Genomic DNA, 24,545 nt, shown 5'->3' with positions numbered 1-24,545 from the left:
CGATGTTGTCCCTGTGTCAGTCACAGACTGCAGACATCTATTCCTCATCTTCCATTCGGCAAAATTTCAGTTACTGTCTGCGGTGTAAGCCGTGTAATAAAGAAAAAAATGAAATAAAATAAAAAAACACTTAAAGTTATCCTTATTCCGTGCTCGAAATTAACTGCTCTTGCTCAGAAAGTCCTCCACTTCTCGTGGGCTTTTGAAGGAGCGTTCCTCTCCGTTGAAGGTAAAGCATAAGCTGGCCGGATAGCACATCTGGACCCATAGTCCTCTCTGGATGAGGCGTTCACAGACCCCATTGAGCTGGCGCCAGGCTTCCCTCACCTCGGTTGATAGATCCTGACGAATGGAAATCTTGTTGTCCCTTTAGGTGATCTCGCCTTTCTCTCGGACAGCGGCAAGGATCCGTTGTTTGTCACTGAAATTGTGCAACTTGATAATAACTGGTTGATTATAATTTTTCCTCGGCGGGCCTAAGGCTCTGTGTGCCCAGTTGATTTTAATCGAGCCTTGCTTGGTCTCCAGACCCAGCGTGTCTGGAAGCCAGGTCCTAAAAACTTGATTCCCCTCTGCACCTACCTTGAGGCCGATGATTTGTATGTTGTCTCTGCTGCTCCTGTTCTCGCTGTCCTCAGCTCGGTCGGTTAAGATTTTCACTCTCTGTTCAAGTTCAACTAGCTTGTTTTCCAGAGTGGTTGTGCGGTCCTCGCCATCAGAAATGCGGTTCTCGGTCTCAGTTATATGCTTTGTGTTGTCTTCGACGTGGCTGCTTAGTTTGTCCAGGTTAGAGTGCAGCTCGGTGAACTTCTGCTCCACGAGGGCGCCAGTCTTTTCAGTAACAGTTTTAGAAACTGTGCTACCCACACTTTCCTCAAACGACATATTGTGGCCGTCATCCATGCTAGCCACTGAGTTAGCCACGAGCGGCTTTTTTGCTTCAGGATAACCAGGATAACCCTTACCTCTACGCGATGTCTCTCGATGATTAGTATTCCCTTTAGTGCTGGACATGTTCCTCAGCAAAAAGGGCCAAAATAATTGAGGTTTAGTCCATCAAAAAAGAAATTTATCGACTGAGGAAGTGGGAGGTCGACAAAAACAATCCTCTCAGTCCGAATGCATGACGTGACCCCATGCCTTGACATATCTTTCATATCACACACTAGCTGAACTGAATATTCCATGAACTAAAATTTATAAAATATTCAAACATAAATAGTAAACAAACCAATGCATTTTTATAGGGGAATTTGACTTGGTGATGGTTTTACATATAAATACCCATATTTTACACTTTTACATGCTGTATCTTGTGTAACACTATAAATTTTTTACTAAAAGTCAACACAGGAGCTTCAGGTTTTTGTGTATACATATATATATATATATATATATATATATATATATATATATATATATAGATATAGATATAGATATAGATAAACAGAGAAATGCTCACCTGATAACGAGCCAGTGGTGTCAATTTCACCTATTGGTAGCTCTACAGGGTGTCCCATAAGTCTCCATACATAGGAAAAATAAACGTTTCTTGACATAAACCATTTTTATTTATATAATATGCTCTATATGACTGCCATTTTGTCGGGAACACATTTCAATGCGTGTCCTCCACTGCTGAGGAACTATAAAGAAGAAATATAAAGAAATATATGTTAGAACCATATATGTATGGAATGTATTGTCTCCTATGTATGGAGACTTGTGGGACACCCTGTAGTTTTAAATCATAGAACATAAAAAGTAAAATGGTAAAATGTACCTTACCTTTGCTCTTTGAAGGTCAGTTTGAAGCAGCATGATGGAAAACATTAACTACACACTGCTACTGATGTGCCAAAAAAAATAATGCCAAAATAGGACAAAACCCTGTTGCCACAACAGTGGTGATATTTGATGTTCAAATATGCCGTATATTTTTGTGTTATGTCAGCTCAAATAACTTGTCACTTGTTTTGTAAAGTTAATTATAGGTTCCCCCTCATTTGTCTTGGTAGCATTTTAATTTTAGCTATAGGTTTGATCATTTATCACTAGCTGGGCTCTGATTATACCTTTCTAGATGAGGTGTTTTTAACTTTACAGACAACTGATGCTATATGGTAAATAAATTCATCACTGCTTATGTTAAAATGCAAGGATTACATAAGGAAGAACAAGTTGATGTTAAGATTAAACATCTTTGTATCTAGCTGTTTGATTTTATTTCTGCTTAGCTGTAACCTTTGCTATTCATGCAGGTTTTTTATGGAAAAAATAAGGTGTTAACATAAGCAACAGGGTGTAATAGTATCCAAGACAATGTTTAGCTAAACTCTAATGAAACTGATGACAGGAAAAAAAAAAAAACATTGTACACTTGAAAAGAATGACAGTGCATCTTTTTAATCAAATTACTGTGAAAGCCCCGTGACGCCACATGAGCAAATGGGGTTTCTTGACCTTTAATGAAATTTTGTCTCCTTTCTTCATCTCTCCAGGAAACAGGAGCTGTTGAACATTTCCAACGTCCCTCTAGGAGAATGCCCCCCCTCACCGCCCCGCACTGCACCGCCCAGCATGAAGGTAGGTCACAGTTTAATGTGTGTGCACATGCAAGGTGAGTCGTGTATGCACATCCACGCACATTTGAAGGGACACATTGATCGCACAGACTTTTACGCCGGCCTGTTTTGCCCTTTAGACCTTTAGGGCTGTAAGAAAAGCGATCGATTCTGATTATCTGCATTTTAATCTCTTTAGCAAGCAAAGCAGTTCAGAGACAATGACAGACTGCAGTGTCACAAGGCCTGGATGAATGAGTGAGCATGTGACACAAATAAAGCAACACAACTAGGTCTTCGTAAGTGTTAACACTTTTGCATAACAAGTCAACAATCATTTTTAATCCTTAGACCTCACTTTAAAAAAATTCCTATGAGTTCAGTAGCCTCTTAAGTACACTTCCTACCAGTATCCACAAATTAATCTGTGTTGCCATGGCAATGCAATGGGACGCTTGTAGCAATATCCACATTCTATACATCCATGTAACAGGTAGAACTTCAGCTAAAAGCTCAACAGGACTGATTTTTGGACAACAGAACACAATCCAAACAACAAGCACTAAGTATTATTGCTCTACTGCTAAAACTTACTAAATGAGACAAAGAAGTGCAAAAATAAAAGTCACATCATGAAGAGATGATTGTGAATGTTGTCTTAAACCTTTGCTGTTTTTTCTGATCATGTCTTGGTTTTATTTAAGTGAAGCTTCTGCTACTGACTAATCCATTGTTTTAAGTTACATTGAAATAATTTTGACAATGGGAAAAAAAAAGTCCCAGGATTTAACAGGCTGAACACAAAAGTTCACTTCAAAAAACAGGCAAAAACATTTTATGTATTAATAGAATTTTCCAATTTAAATGGGTAAAACTTTTTAATCAACTCAAGTTCTGATCATAATTATCAAATATGCACTAATTCGGGGGGGAATTTCAACCCTTCAGTGCCATTTTAAAGGAATATGACCTAAAAACCCCAAATTAAATGAAGTAGTATATAATCATTTGATAGTCATAGCAGTCTTGGGTATGTAAGTAATTGGCGCTAACATTGGTTTTGATTTAGATTTTTTATTTTTCCAAGGTTAGTTTAAATAAAAATGAGCTAACCCTTGGTACCGTTGAGGACAAAACTGCCCCTGCCATATTAATCCGTATCATATCGCTATTGTTTTCTTTATTTTAAATTTACAGTAGAAATATCAATAGAGATTCAGTAACAAAACCAGTGAGACAAATACATTTCTCCATAATTCCTTTATACTACATACATATACTATATTATTTATTCTCTTACCATGGGTTAATGTGTAACCCTCACCCCTTCGACTATAAATGTGACTGCTTCATCATGCTAGAAATGATTTACTCATTTTTTTTTCATCCATACATTTGTTTCTTCTGGAGACAAGATAGTTCATGTAAAAAGTGAACTACTACAATATATTTTTCTTTTATTTTCTCCTCAAGATATGTTTTTATTCTGCTTTTATTGTACTTTCCCTGACAAAAACTTCAACTACCCTTGAATGGAAGAAAGGCTTTACAGAGGACCTATTTTCACGTGTTATTGTCTTTTCCCTCACGTGTTTTACATTTTTATAGAGCTAAGGTTCCATTATGAACATTTTATTGTGGCTAGCTGCAATGCAAAGCTCAGATTAACCCTTTACTTGCCATAGTTTTATTTATTTATTTATTTATTTATTTTAATTTTGATATCAAGATTTCAAAAAGCTGTCTGTTCCATTCAGTTATGTTGCTTGTTGCAATATTGCAACTTTGGTGCTTAAAGGGTTAATATCAGGAAGAGCTTGTAGCTAAAGGAAACTCTTGCCACTGCTATAATTTAGCAAAAGGAAAAATCTAATTTCAAATCAATACTAGATTCTGTGCAATTACACTAGTTTATGTATGTAAAAATCAGGTTACTGACTACAGTATATACGTGAGAGGCATAATGTTTAGAGGTTATCACTAGTAAAAAGGCTTCACTTATACTAAAGCTGAGGAATTCTAATTTATTCCTCCACCACAATAAAAGGCAAGTTTCTTTTCTTTTTTTCTTTTTTTTTTCTTGAGAAAGCCAGATTAGCAGGGAGATATACACTAAATAGATGATGGTTCCTGCACAGAGCAGACACTTGATGCAGCGTGTCACCTTGAACTAGGCCATCATTATTGAATCTCCTCAAGTCAACGCAGAGGGAGATAGCAAGAGCAGGAGAGAGGAGAGTCGAAGGATAAGGTTGGTCATGCTGAGAAAGCCAGAAGGAGCTGACTGACTGAGCACAAGAGAACTAATAAAAGAGCAGAATGCAATGTAATTAAAACCAGAAGAAATCAATGTTCTTCTTGATAAGTGATTGATTTTCAATGACTTAATTATCAATTGTCAGCCCATAATTTTGCTTTGAGCTAAAGTGGTCAGATGGATGCATATTCATCATGAATGTCACACTGGTGAGACGCTCTTATTCCTTATAATCACAGTCCATTTAAAATTCATCAAGACACGGGCTGGTGTTTAGACAAAAATACACAGTTTCCCATAGAATTGGAAAAAAAATATTTTTTCCTCTTTGCATGAAATGATTTTGATTTATTCTTGATAGATGAAGTGTAACTGGGACTCAGTATGTAATCATTGCACCAGGTCAAAAGTGATTACTGATGTTAATAAATAGGAATGAAAAAAGGAATTTGTCTGAAAACAAAATCATTCCTTTATGGGCAACAGTGTATGTGTCAAATATAGAGGTCCTCTTCAGATCAATGCGGAAAATATCGCTTGTATGAAAATGCTTTAACCCGTAAAGACCTACAGCTTTTGTATTTCAGTCAGAATCAGTGTCAAACATTTCAAGAGAACCCACTTTGTTTTAACCCGATTCATTATACATTTGCTTTGTTTAAGAATGAATTAAATAAAATACCAACTACCAAATACATGTCTTTCTACATCTGTCTCATCCTTACTAATTTTCAAGCCTTTAATATAACATCCTTTACATTTTACATTAAAAAGCCGATATTTGAGCAGATATTTTCCTTTATTTCATTGACTGACCACATAGATGGTGATAAAATTAAAGGTTATTATATCAGAACAAAAAGACCTCAAGCAAAATTTCAGTATCATCAACTGAACCTAAAAAACAGCATCTGCAAGAGTTTTGTTGGTGAATCAACATTCAAGAACATGTTGGTGTTTCCATGTTCACTACAGTGTCTCTGAACGTCCAAATGGGACATATCTGATCTTCGCTATAAAGCTGAGAAACTGGGATTTACCTGGATTATTTTAGTGCAATGATCAAATCATTGGTTCTAAAGTTATTGAACATCTTATAACCATAGTTGATTTTACACGTAGGTGACTGTGTAGGCCTTTGAAGGTTAAACCACAGCAACTCAGTAAAAGCAAAGTGTAAAAGGGCATGTAAAGACATATTGCAGTCATGCATTTGTTTCTGCAGGTTCGCACTTTGTAGAGACAATGTGTGTATCAGTAACAGTCCACCTTCAGCGACACTGCTGCTGAGACAGCAAAGCTTCTTACACCACATGGCTGACCTGCTGTGGGTGTGTATCTGTGTATTTGTGTGTGTGTGTGTATGTGTGTGTGTGTCTGTGTACGTATATGTGTCTATGTGTGTGTCTGTGTCCGTATATGTGTCTGTGTATGTGTGTGTGTGCCTGTCTACGTATGTGTCTGTGTATGTGTGTGTGTCTGTGTACATATGTGTGTCTATGTATGTGTGTGTGTGTGTGTGTGTGCATCTGTGTATGTGTGTCTGTGTACATATATGTGTCTGTGTATGTGTGTGTCTTTGTACATATATGTGTCTGTGTATGTTTGTGTCTGTGTACATATGTGTGTCTATCTATGTGTCTGTGTGTGTATGTGTGTGTGTCTGTGTACGTATGTGTGTTTGTGTATGTGTGTGTGTCTGTTTACGTATATGTGTCTGTGTATGTGTGTGCCTCTGTACGTGTGTGTTTGTGTATGTATGTGTTTGTGTACGTGTGTGCCTGTGTATGTGTACGTAAGTGTCTGTGTAGGTGTGTGTGTCTGTGTACGTATATGTGTCTGTGTATGTCTGTGCACATATGTGTGTCTGTGTATGTTTGTGTCTGTGTACATATATGTGTCTGTGTGTGTGTGTGTGTGTGTGTGTGCATCTGTGTATGTGTGTGTCTGTGTACGTATATGTGTCTGTGTATATGTGTGTCTTTGTACATATGTGTGTCTGTGTATGTTTGTGTCTGTGTACATATGTGTGTCTATGTATGTGTGTGTGTCTGTGTACGTATGTGTGTTTGTGTATGTGTGTGTGTCTGTTTACGTATATGTGTATGTGTGTGCCTCTGTACATGTGTGTGTCTGTGTATGTGTGTGTCAGTGTACGTAAGTGTCTGTGTAGGTGTGTGTGTCTGTGTACGTATATGTGTCTGTGTATGTGTGTGTCTGTGAACGTGTGTCTGTGTATGTGTGCGTCTGTGCACATATGTGTGTCTGTGTATACGTGTGTCTGTGCTCATATGTGTGTCTGTGTATGTGTGTGTTTCTGTGTACATATGTGTGTCTGTGTATACGTGTCTGTGCACATATGTGTGTATGTGTATGTCTGTGTACGTATATGTGTCTGTGCATATGTGTGTGTAATGTATACGCATATGTGTGTGTGTGTGTGTGTGTGTGTGTGTGTGGGTATCTGTGTATGTATATGTGTCTGTGTACATATATGTATCTGTGTATGTGTGTGTGTCTGGGTACGTGTGTGTGTGTGTATCTGTGTATGTGTGTTTTGTGGAGACATACGCACTGGAATAACCTGTTCTATTTTCACAAGCGAGTGAGTTCACTGACTCAACTTGTGTTTCCAGTTCATGCTTCAGGTGTTAACAAGCAAAATACAGATTACATACAATTTAGAAATGAGTTTTGTTTAAAAAAAAACAAAAAACAAAAAAAAAAACAAAGCAGGAAGGATGGATTAGCAGGAAGACGTAGACACTCAGAGTTCAGATCGGCTGCCTCTGAGGTAAGTCTGTGTTTTATCTTGAACAAGCAGAGTCAGGGTACAGGACTCATTCCAAACATTATTCAGAACAAAGTGAGAGTATGGGCCAGAGGCAAACTCTGGGTTAGAGAATAGATAATAGACAGATAAAATCACCTAAAGAGGGATGGGCTGGAGCGATGGGGTTAGTGGTGGGAAACTGCACGTGAGAGGAGGAAGGTGGAATACTATGAAGGCAGCGAAACAGGATGAGATTAGAAGGAAATAACTAGAGAATACTGAGATCTAATGCTGCTTTCACACATAACTCAGTGTCATGATGATCTGCTGCAAATAAAACAAATATGATAATAATGATAATAATAATAATAATGATAATATGATGAGCAACATACAGCAAGCAAGTGCAGAGAAAAAGACAGCTAGAAAAACCACAAACCAGTGAAAAAATTAAATTTAAAGTGAAAAATAAGAAATTTGGTGTCGGCCTGATCACAATCAAGGGTACCAGAAAGGGTGCACATATAGATAAAAAATAATAATGCTCTATCAAAAAATCAGACAGGCCATTTTATATGTCTGATATTTCTCTTTTAAAGTCCAAAATATTTTTGTATTATGGTGTCTACTAAAAATTTTGCAGGCTTGTACCCCTGTCAAATCAGAAATTATTCAGTGTCGAACACTCCAGCCTAATAGCCTCCATATTTAATGCCTACAAAGATTTACAAATGTTTCAGCACTCAGGATAATCATGCATTGTTTATGGCATAGATGTCGTGTCCAAAGCATGTGTGCTGAAAAATTCCATATATTGACAGAAACAATAAAATTAGACCCACATATTTTGATATGGTATACGGACACTACTTGGTGTACGGACTCTACAAGATTGGAATGGAAATCTGACTTACCACATGGTCGCATCTCTGTTAGATCTGTAACTAAGTCTTCCTGGTACAGGAGGAAACTAGAAGCACTCGGAGAGCGCAGACCTCCCCCAAGGCTGATCAGTGGGCCCCCCCGTGGGCCCCCCCACCCCCGATCACCACCAAAATTGAATCATTTCTTCCTTATCCCATTTCCAACAAACCCTGAAAATTTCATCCAAATCTGTCCATAACTTTTTGAGTTATGTTGCACACTAACGGACAGACAAACAGACAGACAGACAAACAAACAAACAAACCCTGGCAAAAACATAACCTCCTTGGCGGAGGTAATAAACATTTGTGAACAAGTTAGAACAATATATCTCTAAGGCATATACGCCATATTATTGATGGAAGTATATTGGTGTACAGACACTACATGAATTTTGGTGAACAACGCACCATTGAAAACACGCGGTTCGACGTAAACATCCATTTGCCACATTGTTACCAAATTTTCTGCAACCAGGGAGCATACCAAAATCTGTCTAGTTGTGCATATTTAGTCATAATAATACTTAAATAACAGGTTCCCATTCTATTATTACAATTAAAGGGCTGTAAAAGAAGGGTTTTCAGAAAAAAATGGCTGATTGTCTTAAGACTGAAAATAAGAATTGATAATCAAACAGCTGTTCAACAAAAATGATCAATAAATGAAAAGCAATGTGATGTGTGTATTTTGGAATAAAAAAGACACAGGAGTTGAATAGTAAGTATTTATTGTGTTACAAAACATTATGTACAATAATTTATAATAATAATGCACATGTTTTCACGCTCATTGGGTCGCCATTTTATCAGTTTTTGTCCGATTTTCTTCAAATTTGGAGGATTGCAAGATCTAGTAATAAGATGGCCAAAGAAACATTTTGGGAATGGTTTTGGGGGTATCTTTTTGTAATACTGATTAATAACTGATGCAAATATACTTGTACACCTTGATTGTGATCAGGCCGTATTCAGATTAATGTTAGAGAAATATGGAATTAGAAGTAAAATTTAAATTAAATATTATTTTCATATTTACATTGTGGTTGCACATGCACATGATGTGATATGGGAGGTGGTTACTGAGAACTGCAGTACAATCTGATGGCGGTGGGAGGAATGAGCTGCAGTATCGCTCCTTCTTGCTCAGGGGATATAAAAGTCTGATGCTGAAGGAGCTGCTCAGGGCCTCTACAGTGTGGTGCAGGGGGTGGGAGGGGTTATCCATGATGGATGTTAGCTTGGCCAACATCCTTCTGTCCGCCACCTCCTCGATGGAGTCAAGCGGTCTAAGCAGCCTAAGACATAAAACATAATAATAATAATAATAATAATAATAATGCTAATAATGGATAATAGTGCTTTCCAAGGCACTCAAAGCGCTTTACATTTTTGATCCATTAACAAATATTTCTCTCATTTCACAGCTTTGTGAAGGGGTAATACTGTAATTGCTCGTCCCACGATTAGGGCCACTATGAACTTTAATACCTTTGATAGAAAAGGACATACAGGTGATAGAGGTGACACGAGTAGATACATTCTTAATAAATATAAAGGTATAAATATAAAGAGTGGGCCTTTGACAGACATTTCTATCCGCTCAAAATGTATAAAGCTGAATCTCATATTAACCTATAAAGACCCAGCGCTACTTTTATGTCAGTTCCCAAATGAAATTTTCTCTGTATCTAACCTTTCTTAAGTGATTTATCACCATTTATTTATAATATTATCCTTTGTATTTTGTATTTTATCAGTATAAAACAGGTATTTTCCTATATTTGATTCACTGTTCATGTAGATGTTCATAAAAGCTCAGATTAAGGTTTAGGGTTATTATATCAAAAACAGAGAAAACTGCAAAAAAAAAAAAAAAAAAAAAAAACTTGACTTTTTCAGCAAAATATATCATTAACTGAACATAAACCAAGTGTGTCCATCCACTGTCATTAATCGAACTCCATGGGTTTTACTGTTGAATCAATGTTGTAGAAGATGATGGTGTTTCCACGGTAACTATGGAGCCTCTGAACGTCCAAATGGGTCATATCTGATGACAATGAAAAGATGACAAACTGCATTTTACACCAATTATTTACATGCATTTATAGGTTTAGTGGATCAACAGATATTAAACAGTTTAGATCAGTAGATGCTTTTGGTCACCAGTGGATGTTTGGGTCTTTATGGGCTAATATAATAAGACTGGGTCAAGTCACACGGTTATGTAGGGAGTGCCCGACTACATTTCATACTGTAATTCAAAAAGTATTTAAGATAGAGACAAGAATAATACATAATTTTAAAGGTATTAACTAGTACTTGAAGCTCATAAAGAGAAACAAAAGATGTAGTGCCATCTTTTGCCATAAAAATTAGAAAAACTGCATGCTTATGTAGGGAACAAAAATGAATATGTAAATTTTCCTTTTTTTCTAAACGTTTTAAAAGTGCGGTTGCATGTGTCTCCTAACTATGAAAATTTGCTGAGATGTTCTTTAAGGTGTCTATTTTGATAAACCATGGATGCATTCTTTATTTTTTAAATGTAACTATGATTTGTTGCAAGAGTTTTGAAGAATGGAATGGTTATGTAGGGAATTAGGAATTTCGTAGAGATGTAGGGAAAGAAAAGACAGGTATACAGTTTCAATAGTTTATTCAAGCACCTGGTAACAAATTTTTACATTTTTATACATATTTATGACTAGATATACAAAGGATACATATTTATTTGAAATGATGTTTTTACAGTCTTGTAAAAACATCATTTCAAATAAATAAAATAAACAAAAAATACTATATTGAAAACAATCCACATTTGCTTTGCTTAAAAGTACAAATCAGTTTGGAAAGGTAAGGTTTCCCCTGTTGTCTGTTTCAGTTTGTTATGTTTGTCGTTTATGTTACGCACTAACGGATGCACGAAGCAATTGTATTTCTATCTACTGTTTGGTCTTGATACTGCAAAGGCATGCAATGATGAAAAAAAAAGGCTCCTTTTAGTTGCATTAAAACAAAACAAACAAGCCTGTTTGAGCATTTAATGAGGACAAAGTATAGATATTTTTGGTAAAAGAAAAAAATACAGTAACAAAGTATTGGTATTTCATTACATACCCACCTCTGACTGACAAATGGGATCCAGTTTTACATTAAAATTCTGAATAAAAATATATTTTATGAGTTTCATAGTCATCAATCTGTGCAGACTTACTGTGGAGTGTTCCCACATTCATGACTGCACTGATGTCCAGATACTGTCTCTGTGTTTAGTGTTATTTATGGCAGATTTGCAATATTTCACAACAATATTTCATACCTCAGGGACTAAGCTAGAACAGTGCGAGTGAAATAGCAGATGTTTGTCAGTGTAAATATCTGCTGGTGTACCAGGTCTGACAGTAGTAATGCTATGCTGTAAGGACACTGTGGTTCTGTGAATCTGATTCTGGTAGCTGAGAGGTCTGATCAGGTTTAATTTAATTTAATTGGACCAGGAGAGGGTTTGTTGGCTAATTTATAGATCTAACTCTTGTCACAGTAAGACAATATCATGTTTATCAAAGATACAGTGACATGAAACATGAAATTAAACAATGAACCTAATGAAAGAATCTCTTTTACTGATATATTTATTCTCAAATACTGTGATTTTGAACTGGACACATTCATTCTTTATGCATGTTTTGAGGTCTTTTATCTTCTTTCAGGTGCGAACACAAAGTAGTCCAGACCTGTTGTAGGAATAATTACTTTGTGGTACTACTTTAGTGTGAAAGCCTCATACAGTTCTTAATTTGTTGACTTTCTTCTTTTTCTGTCAAATAAAAAGAACCTCATACCAGTAAAACATGTTTATTCAGGACATTTACACAATTTTAGGAAATACAGTCTACTCTCGTTATACCGCCAACTTCCGTTCACGGCCAAATTGGCGGTATAGCGAAAATGGCGTTACAACGGGTTGCGTCCATAATGTGCATGTCTTTAGTATATGCTGTCTATGCTGCCTCCGTTAACCCGTTCTAATTGCGTTTCTAAATAAATCTTGATTCTGTTATGTTGTAAGGGATCATTTAAAGTGGGGAAACATTTTAAGCATTATTATACCGTGTCGGGAAATGACACCCCATCATCTTGAGGCTTTGGCTTAATCCCACGTCCTCTTCCCGACATCCTGACCTACTGAGTGTTCTGCGATAAATGAACGGTGGCTGTTCCGTAGACCTACTCGTAGCTTGTCGCGATCAGCGTCCGGCGTGTTTGTCTCAGTGCATTGTTGAAATTTATGTGTACTCGATGGCAATCACGCTGGCGGTATAATGGTCGGGAAATCAATGGTATAAGTGTTGTTTGTGGATGGAACTGGGCTGGCGGATGGCGATAGGCAGAAATGGCGGTAGCTAATGGAATAATGCATTGGGGATTTTTGTGCAATGGTTTTGGTCGGCGGTGAGCGAAAATGGCGGTATAACAGCGGGCGGTTTAACGAGAATAGACTGTAACAAGGATTTGACAAGTTAAGGCACACTCGTCTGGGCCCAACACACTAAAAAAAGGAAGAAACTTCAAATTTAAATATGCAAATATTCTTGCATGAGGTCTGTTATCTACATTTTCTTTTTCACTGTCAAAACACAGCACTTTTTGTTCCCTAATCCACTTAGGATCAAGGCTGTATGTTGGGGCCACAATGTTGGAGAGTCAATCACAACTAGCGAGAAAAGGTCAATCGCCTCAAACACTGACAGTAATCTTAACCAGATATCAGCACATCAACACAGAACAAACAATTAAAAGGCTAACATACACAAAAGCAAGAATAGCTGACTGTAGATTCAACATTTAAGATTTTATTTGCCAAACAAACAGTTGCAGCACACAGGAATTCTTGTGCAGGGCTCTATTGGAGTAAAAAAGCCAAATAAAAAACAGTCTTGAACTCTATTAAAAATAAAATAGATTAATATAACAAATAAATTATGAATGCTGCAACTGATGTGTGAAAAGTATAAATAAAGAACTAGTCAAATAGTATTATCAAAAAACTAACTATTTCATTGACGAATATAAACACACTGTAAACATTATGAATGAATGAATTTATTTTTGGTTTGTATATTAATCATTGCACTTACTACAATAATTATAATAAACAGAAAAACCAAAAAAGGAATAGGCTAGAGGCAAAAGCTTATTTTTTTGCTTATCCTTTTCACCTGATACAATGCTTACGTTAAAGGTGCTGGAGACTTTCATGAGCAATTTTTCATCAGATCTGTAAAACATCAGTCATAGCCTAAGTATCATGAATCTGTCTTTCTGTGATTACTCACCCGAATCTCTTGCATTATGGTGAACGATTTCAAAGTGCCATCCACCATAAACAGTCCATGTGTTTACAAATGAGCCAGGAGGTCACTCGGGCATCTTCGGAATTTTGTCGCGACGTGCACTGTGGGATACGCCGGTTCGCGCAGCCACCTTATAGTGACAGCTGGAACAGACACGATCGGAAACAGCAGGAACTCCCTTCCTTCTATGCATATTCCTCCAGCCGTGTCCGCGTGTTTGTTTCATCAATATACTACCATATGGTTGCGCTGCTGCTACCGCTGTCAGGTGGCTGCGCGAACCTCCGTTTCCCACAATGCACATTGCAACAAAATTCCGAAGATGCCCGAGTGACGTCCCGGGTCGGTTTGTAAACACACAGTTTGTTTATGGTGGATGGCACTTTGAAATTGTTCACCGTAACGCAAGAGATTCGGGTGAGTAATCACAGAAAGACCTACAGATTCGTGATACTTAGGCTATGACTGAGGTTTTACAGATTTGATGAAAAATTGGTCACGAAAGTCTCCAGCACCTTTAAAGTAAAAGTGTACAACATCGAGCATTCACACCATAAAAAAAAAAAAAAAAAAAAAATCAACAAAAACATATCTACCATCTCAATTAAATTTTCCTAAATGCTTTTAAACTTAACACTTTTTTTTTTACTTTGTCAAAGGAGTGAATAACAAATTCATCGTCATATGCATAGAAACAGGAAATGAAAATATGTAGTGTATTTTTCATATAATATTGCATGTGAGAGCTGGAATGAGGTAGGTGTTATTGCATATAATGTGCACATCGTTTTTTCCATCAATCTAAAACTGCTGTAATTTAAAAAAAAAAAAAAAAAAGTACTTACTTACTACTATGTTGCTCTTTGTCTATTTCACTAATCATTTAATTGTGAATAAATAAAGACAGATCCATTAGTAAAGACAGATACACAAGCAGGCTGTTCATGATAATGTCAAATCTTTTCGATCTGAATCTTAAAACCGCTGCATTGCGATCAGCAATGTTCCTTTAATTTTCAAGTTCAACTGATGAGACTGTGACATTGCATCACTGCTGTCAATGTATGTCTGCTCATGTTCATGACTTTACATGAATATGCGTAAATTCTCTCAGTCGGGCAGGCAGCCGAGTCTAATCTGAGTGTGTTGCCATGGGAGATAAGAGATGCAGATGTTGTTGCTGGGCTGGAGAGATTGAAGGAGAGAGCAGAGGAGAAAAGCTGAAGAAAGACAGCAAGAGACTGAAATACAAACATAGGCAAAAGAAAAGGCAAACAGGACAGGGGATAAAAGAAGAGAACAATTTAGCAAAGAGAAGCAAAGAGATAAAAGAGACCAAAGTGCAAGGACAGACGTTCAGGTCCTATTTTAGACTAATAGCAGTGTTTTGTCCTTGCTCTGGTCATTCTAAGGGTTATAGCTTATAATTGAATGTACAGTCCTGTCAGTTATTGCTGGACAAGCTGGATTTATGTGTCTTTTTAAGTGCTGTGGTTAATAGTCTTTTAAAGTGTTCCGCTGCCATCATGGGCAGGTACGTGGGAGCACATGCCTGTGTGATAAGCTCGATATGTGTGTGTATTTGTGTGTAGGTGTGTATCGTTCCCTCAGTCATGATAGATTTTCACCTGCAGATGACCAGTGTAGGTGCAGTCATTCAAACTGATGTAAACCAGCAGCAGATAAATACCTTTCCAGCTGCGGTTCATTGGTAAGGTGTTTATTTCCCGGATCCTGTTCTTTTGTATTTCATTGCACTATGCTGTACGTGCAGTGCAGCATATTTTTTAGTGTTTCAGCGCAGGTATGTGGTGTCAAAAGTGTAAACTGAAGAAAAAAAAGCATTATCTGAGTGGAGAAGAAAACACTGCATACAGACAAAAGACCCATCTCTAATCAATACACTCTCAAAGCCACATGAATACAAATAAACACTGTTGGGTTTCCAGCTGTTGTTATAGACTTCCCTGATACACACATACTTAAAATGCTATGCTGACCTATTTGTGAGGTGAGCGCAGAGACTCACACTGGGAGAGAACAATGCTCGCCCAATAATTCATTCACTGAAGTCTCCCACAAATTCACATTAAGTTCAAGTGTAAAGCCAAACTACAGATGAATTAAAAAGACTTATAAAGGGTTATATGTTGTATTTCTGCTTATAAATATCAAACAGATTCCTTAAATCAGGGGTGTCAAACTCATGTTAGTTCAGGGGCCACATACAGCCTAATATGATCTAAAGTGGGCCGGACCAGTGAAATAATACAAATAACACTGGGTTACAAAAAACTATTTTTTGCAAGTTGTCTAGGTTTTTTCAACTGAATTAGGACCATTTTGCACCGCTAAATCTAAAAATGACATCTGTTTTTCTCAATCAGGTCAGGTTTTTTTGCTAATTTGATTTTGAAAAATTTGATCTTCTCACAAAATTGATTACATTTTTGTAAACTTTATCTTGGTCACCAAGTTTAATATCAAAATAAGATTGGTAAGCATACTTTATGAAACTTGTGACTTGATTCCTGTTAGGTACAATGGTGTATTCACTGCAGATGTAGCAGAATACGTCAGGCTTATTTTTGCAAGATCTTCTAGTCGAAGCCATTTCATTCACCTGTAATATTAAAAAAAACATTAATCATAAATTGGCAAAAGTAAAATCTTCAGAACTCATTTATTGCAAGAAATATGAAAGAATTTTGTATCATATGATGTGAAAATGCCCATAAATGTAAGCAAAAATGTTAAAAAGCCAATATGTAGCATAGTTCAGAAAGTTGACCTGATTGAGCAAAATTAATGTGATTTTTGGATTCAGCACACCAAAATTATCCTAAATCAGCCCAAAAAACTTAAACAATAAATTTGTTGTTGACCAGTGTAATAGGATAAGAACTTTTGAGTGAAAAAATAAATTCTGTAATAAAAATGTTTACATCTACGAATTGTACTTGAACATAACATGAACAAATATGAACAACCTGAAAATTCTTTAGTAAGATAAGCGCAATGTTAACAATAATACACCTTAGTTTATCATTTATACATGTGAATCACAACTTAGAGATCACAGTGGATCTACAAATACACAAAACATTGAATAACAGGGAGAATATTATTAAAATTCCACATACTTCTCTTAAGACATTTCAGATATTCACATTTTTTGTAAAAGGCTAGTCTGTAAATGTGAACATTTTTGTGTAATTTTCCTTTTTTTTTACGCTAAACAAAGAGACAAATTTCATTATTTATAGTTTATTATGATAGTATTTTACTGGTCAGATCCACTTTAGACTGAATTGACCTGAAATGATTCTAACATCTTTGATTGTTAATATCTTCAGTGTAAGTTTTGCATTTCACAAATTCATCCCAGGGGCCAGATTGGACCCTTTGGCGGGCCGGATTTGGCCCCCGGGCCGCATGTTTGACACATGTGCCTTAAATTATCATTAAATTATCACTCCTTTTTGAGCAATACGCATTGGATTTATTTTTTTCTTACTAATGTACATGGCAATTGCTATATTGTCTTAATCACCTCTATTTATTACTGTATTTACTCTGCTATTAGTTCTTTGTACATGTAAAAGTTTTGTTTTTTTCTTCTGCTCGAAACAAATAAATGTATGAATGAATGAAATATGAATATTTAGAATAAGTTATGTCAAAGATGTCAGTGTATTGGATTGTAGATATGAACGTACTTACTGATCTCTGTGACCACTAGAGGGAGTAGAGAGTCACTGCAGGTCTACCATAGTGACGAAAACTAATACCACAGGGCTTTTGACCAAAGTGTCTGAAAGTGACAAAATGGGATGAAAGCCCCTAAAAAACAACTTTCAGAGACAAAAAAGTGACAAAGTGATAAAAGCTTGAAGAACTGTTATTGTTTCACACCACTGGGCACAGCTCGAAAGAAAGAGAATGGAGTTTAATGCAAGGATGTAATAGTTTGGGATTTTTCCATTATAGTTTAGTTTTATTTAGTTTAGTTTAGTTTAGTTTTGACTTTTTTTTTCTCAAATCCGGTTCGTTTGAATTAGTTTTAGAGCAGGTTTGCTACTTTTTATTAGTTTTTTTTTCTTTTCTAAATGCTTAGTTTTAGTTTAGTTGTAGTATTAGTTTTTGTTTTTTCATATATTTCATCTTCCTCGCCGTCATATTCACATAAATCTCATACAGGACTCTGCTGCTTTCTCCCAACTTTAGTCTCCATGTTGCAGGTAGAGTGAGGACGAGAAGCCGACTCTAAGTGACGACAAGCTAAAGCTGAAATTGCTCGAGTGAAATAAAGTGATTTCATATCAATCCGACATTACAAAGACAAAAACGAAAGGAATTTAATCCATAATTTTTATACGTTTTAGTTAGTTTTGTAAGCACACAATACAGTTTCAGTTAGTTATCGTTTTTTTCTCTTTTTTAATTCTAGTTTTTATTTATTTCAGTTAACGGAAAAAAAAATTCAATTCTAGTTTTTGTCAATTTGTTAGTTTTTGTTAACTATAACCTTGGTATGATGCTGAAATGTCAGCATATCTTCTACATGAATGAGTTCAATTATGAGGCTTATGAAGGTAGTGAGTCATTATATGATATTATTATCTTTGCTAAGTTAATCATTTGTTGATTCACGGTTCAGACTAAACTTTGACAGTTCTGACCTTCTTGGTTTAATTCCAAACAGATCTTTAGTGCAGCTACTGACAACACAAACTGTACAGAAAACAAAGGTGATTTGTTGTTTTACTGTGGTTGTTTTCTGTCTAAAAACAGAGCTAAGCTAACAGAGCTATAATGTAAACTATCAGCTGATGCACCAAGTGAAGATTATAAGACAGTGTTATTTTAAGCGAATATAAAAATAACCAGCGATGTGAAGGAAACTTGATGATATCATAATGCAGATGTGTGTAAACAACAAACTTTGTACTTTATTCAGTGAGTGATACAGTCTGTGGTTACATAGTGTTGATTCATTCTTGGTTTCGGTAGAACTATGCGTGATCTGTACATGATTTCCCCCTGTTGTTGAGAGTTTGGGATGTCAATACTACATATAACCTCTTTTTAAAAATCTGTTAAAATATCAAGAGTGGAGATTGAAGTCTTGAAAAATCCACAGCATGAAGTTTCCACGACTCATTCCTGTAGTTCCTGAAGGAAACATTAAAGAACCTTTATTGTGAAACACTTACAGTCCACCTTTACAGTGTAGATCAGGGGTGTCAAACTCATTTTACTTTAGGGGCCACATTAAGCCAAATTTGATCTGCAGTGGGCCAGACCAGTGAAATAATAACATAGTAATATATAAATAATATCAACTCCAAACTTTCCTCCATGTTTTAGAGCACAAAAAGTAAAATTGCGCAATGAAAATGTTAACATTTACCAACTATCCTTTAAAACACTGTGAATAACATGAACAAATGAAAATTTCTTAAGAAAACTAAGTGTAATTTTAACAATATTATGTCTCAGTTTATCATTTGCACATGTAAATTACAACGTTCAGATCACAGTGGATCAACAAATACACAAAACATTTAATAACGGGCAGAATATTGTTAAAATTACACTTCACACATTTCAAAATGTTCATATTTGTTGAGGTTGTTTGTGTTTTTGTTAAAATTTAGGTTGTTTTAGTGTAAATACAGTAAAATGATATGAAAATGTTTACATTTACATAGGGAAAAATTTGGAGTTGTGAGTATTTATAGGTTATTTTGATAGTATTTTACTGATCCGACCACTGGAGATTTAATTGTTCTGTTTGTGGTCCCTGACGTAAAATGTAATTTTTGCATTTTACAAATTCATCCCAGGGGCCAGACTGGACCCTTTGGTGGGCCGGATTTGGCCCCCGGGCCGCATATTAGACACATGTGGAGTAGAATGTTTGTTTTTTTTTTCTTTAATTCCTGAGCTGTATTCAGGAACTGCAGTTCTAATTTTGTAACTTTGTTGATTTCTCTGCATTGTATATGTGTGCAACCTAAACCACCATGTATGCACTACCTTTATTTACCTTATATCTCTGCAATAATCTGAGCACAGTGACCTACTATGCACACGAGACACAAAGCTTGTAGACCATTATCACCCTCACAGCTTGTTTATGCGACAAAGTGGAAACCCCAGGGACAAGGACGTGTGAACGCACTCAAGGATGCATGTGTTTGTGGGAGTGTGTTGCTGTGTGTTGCTGTTTGAGGAAGTGGGTTCTTATCAGTGTGAGCGCACGAGGGTGTGAGAGGCTGTTGGGAAAGTGTCTCATCTGCCCTGCCCTGCCCTGCCCTGCTTCGCTGAAACTTTACACCGCAGGCATGAGTCGTACACGGTGAACTCACTGCAAAAACTTCAGCGTTCGACTGTAGACGGTACAGACGTAAGGCCTTCAGATTAGGGCGTTTGGGAGATTTTCATTAAGTGCCATGACACTTTTATGAGGTGCAAATTGGAGTTGACAGAAATGTGATGAATGAGCTGTTGTAATGAACTTTGCTGTTCATTGTTTGGTGCTGTGAAGGTCAAAGTTCCTGTTTTCTAATCAACCTCTGTTACTGTTTCAGTCTGCCGAGTTCTTCGATATGCTGGAGAGGATGCAGGTAAATTCATTATTTCCTCTTTTCTGGATGTTATACCTTTTACTGCATCTCTGTACTTCCTCCATCAGTTCTCTCTTCATCTCTCAGACTGATTTTGTAACATGCACCACTGGGCAGCACTCACCTATGTGGAGTAGAAATCTGTACTAACAGACTATTTTCTCACGACTGGAAAAAGTTTCAATGGAAGATGACCGTGAGTTACTCCATGTCCTTTCTGCTTCTTTCTTTGCCTTTGTCTCTGACCACAACCAAATTTAACATGGATGAGACAGACGTTGATGATTCAATCAGTGTAGGCCAGCCCGCTGGGTTCAATCTGTTGCTCAGATTGGATAATGGGTACGCTGGGGGCAGAGGAGAATGGCACTGGAAAAAACTGGATTGCTATGACTATTTTCTACTTTTCTGTATGGAATTCATTGATTTTTTTTTTTTCCTTCTTCTGAAGAGTCCCTCTCTCTCTTTCTCTGTTTCTTGTTCGTGCTTTCTCTCTTCATGAGACCACTTTGTGCCCTCCACAGGCCCCTGGGGGCATGGGCTTTGAGTAGTTGGAGGACAGATGGGAATATAAAAAGGGAAAGGAGGAGGAGGAGGAGGAGGAGGAGGAGGAGGAAGGAGGTAGGAAGAGAAATGGAGGAGGCCAAAGAGAGAGCTGAAGGAAGATGCAAAGAGAGAGAAGTGTTTTTTTTTTTTTTTTTTGTAGAAATCCTTCACTGTTAAAATGTTCCTGTTCCACGATTCACACACAGACTGTTAAAAATGAACACTACCAACTGTATTTAAACAAATCTAGAATCAGACTTGCTTGAAAAATACCTGCATTGATGCGTCCCAATAGTCCTTTTAGACTGAGTGAAATGACCTGGAAGTATTTGAGTGTCGGCCATGATAAGAGCGGTCCAAATTCTCTACATGTGAAGAAAAGAGGCTTTAATGCTTCCTTTAGTGTCTCCTTTAGTATAAGATACACTGGACTAGGGATGTAACGATATGAAAATTTCATATCATGGTTATTGTGACCAAAATTATCACGGTTATCATTATTATCGCGGTATTATTGAAATAGTGCTCAAAATGTTCAAAAAGTACTTATACACACACTGAAATGATTTTAACCAAGTTGTATTTTGAAAAAAATAAATAATAATAATAACTGGCACAATGTACTTTCTGTTGGAAGAAATGTTCAAGTATTAACCCTTAGGGGTCTGAGCCTTTTTTGGCCATTTTTCAGTACTTTTCATTTAGCCTTTATATACTATATAAAGAAATGTTTACTATACTCATGCTTGGTATCTTTTTTTTTTTCAGCACAACTTCATCTATATAATCTGCCTATTATTTTGTTCACTTTAACCTACTATATCAACATAAAAGGCCAGAAAACACAAAAAAATAGAAAATTCCATTTGAAAAATGTATATACTTTATTGCATAAATAACACAAAGATGCTTAACAAACCTTTTCAAAGACTTTAAAAGTGAATATTGGTTCCAGATATTAGGTATATAAAATTAAAATTGTAATAAATTAAAACTATACTCAAATATTTGACATAAAAGCATATTGTTACATGGGTTTTTTTTCCCCCTAAAAGTTTGGTAATCAAACACGGTTATCATGATAATTAGAATTTAAACGGTAATACTAACCGTCTGCAATTTTACCGCGGTTTATCATTATACCGGTAATCGTTACATCCCTACACTGGACCATTCATGAAAACAAACAATCAACGTGACAGACATCATCTTACGCCACAAATGTCTTTATATGCTCATGTCATTTACACTTTAAACAGTTAGAGTAAAATGTAAAGTTAATTCAGCAGAACATGTGTTTTGTTTGGATGACTTAGATCTTCACAGCCTATAGTTCACGTCATTGATTAGTTTTTGGCTCCTTCAGTGAAAAATTTTTTAATAAAATGTAAACAGTGAACTGGATCTTCAAAAGGAAGAGAAATGCAGTGGAGTCAGTTTAAAGAAAGTGTATTTGTGGGTTAAAATGTTATTATAAATGTCAGCAGGTGATGTTTAAGTCAGCAAGTAAACTTAAGAATGACCACATGTAGGCTAATAGACTTATAGACATAACTTATATCTTCATTCTTATTTTGCATAGATTTAGTATTTGTTTGCAGATTCAGGAACCATATTAACAAAAAGGAAGTGACAGGATGAGTGTGACTGTCTGGTAGTGAAGAGTTATCCTTTATTTAGGCTTATTTCTTGTTCAACCTTATTAACCCATAAAGACCCAAACATCCTCTGGTGACCAAACTCATCTACTGATGTACAATATTTAATACCTGTTGATCCTCTAATTCTATCAATACATGTCAATAATTGGTATAAATGCAGTTCATCATCTTTTCATGGTCATCAGATATGACCCATTTGGACGCTCAAAGGCTCCGCAGTGAACGTGGAAACACCGACATCTTCTACAACATTAATTCACCAGTAAAACCAATGAAGTTTGGTCAATAATAGTAGATGGAAATGCTCGTTTTTATGTTCAGTTATTGATATCTTTGCTGAAAATGTCACTTATTCAGTTTCCTCTGTTTCTGATATAATAACCCTCAACTTTACACTGGGCTTTTATGAACATCTACATCAGGGGTGTCAAACTCATTTTAGTTCAGGGGCCACATTCAGCTAAATTTGATCCGAAGTGGGCCGAACCAGTAAAATAATAACATAAAAATATATAAATAATGTCAATTCCAAACTTTTCTCTGTTTTAGAATGAAAAGAGTACATTTATATTATGAAAAGGTTTACATCTATAAACTATCCTTTCAAAAGATATGAATAACATGAACAAAATGAAAAAAATAAGTGTAATTTTAACAATACTCTGCCTCAGTTTATCATTTACACGTGTACATTATAACTTACAAACACACAAAACATTTATTAACAGGCAGAATATTGTTAAAATTACACTTATTTCTCTTAAGAAATTTCAGGTTGTTCATATTTGTTCAGGTTTTTCACATTTTTTGCGAAATTATACTTTGTTTTCGTGTAAATACATGAAAATATTTACATTTACAAAGAGAGATATTTGCAGTTGTCATTATTCCTATGTTATTATGATAGTATTTTACTGGTCCTGCCCACTGGAGATTGAATTGGTCTGAATGTGGAACCTGAACTAAAAGGATTGTTAATATTTTAGTGTAATTTTTGCATTTCACAAATTCATCCCAAGGGCCGGACTGGACCCTTTGGTGGGCCGGATTTGGCCCCCGGGCCGCATGTTTGACACCTGTGATCTACATCATCAATAAATTCAATGTAGGAAAGCATCTGATTTTCACAGAAAAAAACACAAAATAAAGAAGATAATATTAAAACAAATGGTAATAAATGAATAAAAAAGCATTAAATACAGAGAAAAGTTTATTTGCAAACTGCCACTAAAGTATCACTGGGTCTTAATGGGTTAATGGAGTCAATTTTTTACCCCCATGTCTATGTTTATATACAGGAAGTTACATTAAACAGCACAGTAAGAACATCCAGGGGAAGTTTCTATGTTTATCTTCACATAATTTTAGCGTTACCATTGCTAACGTCCATCTAGTGTAAGAGCAACCAACTTCTCTCATCACAGTGATGTCATTTCCTCCTCAGTATTTCTCCTTTCCATTTTCCTTTAGCCTTATGATGTTTTCTAACAAGGTCAAGAAAAAGTGAGTAGGAAATGTGAATAGTTTTTTTTGTTTTGTTTTTTTTTTGTTTTTTTTTTTACTTTCGGACACACTCCGTGACTAACTTTAGACTATTTTTCCCCAGTCAAACTCTTAAAAGGCTTTTTTGCCTCACATTATCTGTAAAACCCACAAAAAGATGATGAAAACCATTTAATTTATTATACTTTGGTACCATGGGTACAGTAATTAATTTTCAGCTCACTCCTACACACACACACACACACACACACACACATTGCCCTGCAGCAGTAAACATTCACAAGTGCATCAGATGTTTATTAATCAATTGCTGAAAGTATTCCCAT

The 24,545-nt window shown here is 36.1% G+C and overlaps 1 protein-coding gene across 1 annotated transcript in view; it reads left to right on the top strand.

Annotated features, from left to right (window-relative positions):
• rap1gap2a (RAP1 GTPase activating protein 2a) overlaps nt 1–24,545 on the top strand; it is an 85,110-nt gene that overhangs the window by 35,040 nt on the left and 25,525 nt on the right. The window contains 2 exon segments of the mRNA XM_030152066.1: nt 2,502–2,586; nt 20,474–20,509. Of these exon segments, the coding sequence (XP_030007926.1) occupies nt 2,502–2,586; nt 20,474–20,509 (121 nt within the window).

The sequence above is a fragment of the Sphaeramia orbicularis genome, chromosome 13 (genome assembly GCF_902148855.1).
Source record: "Sphaeramia orbicularis chromosome 13, fSphaOr1.1, whole genome shotgun sequence".
In the NCBI taxonomy this organism is placed as follows: domain Eukaryota; kingdom Metazoa; phylum Chordata; class Actinopteri; order Kurtiformes; family Apogonidae; genus Sphaeramia; species Sphaeramia orbicularis.
The sequence above is the reverse complement of the archived record's forward strand: the minus strand, read 5'-3'. Positions and strand labels throughout refer to the sequence as shown.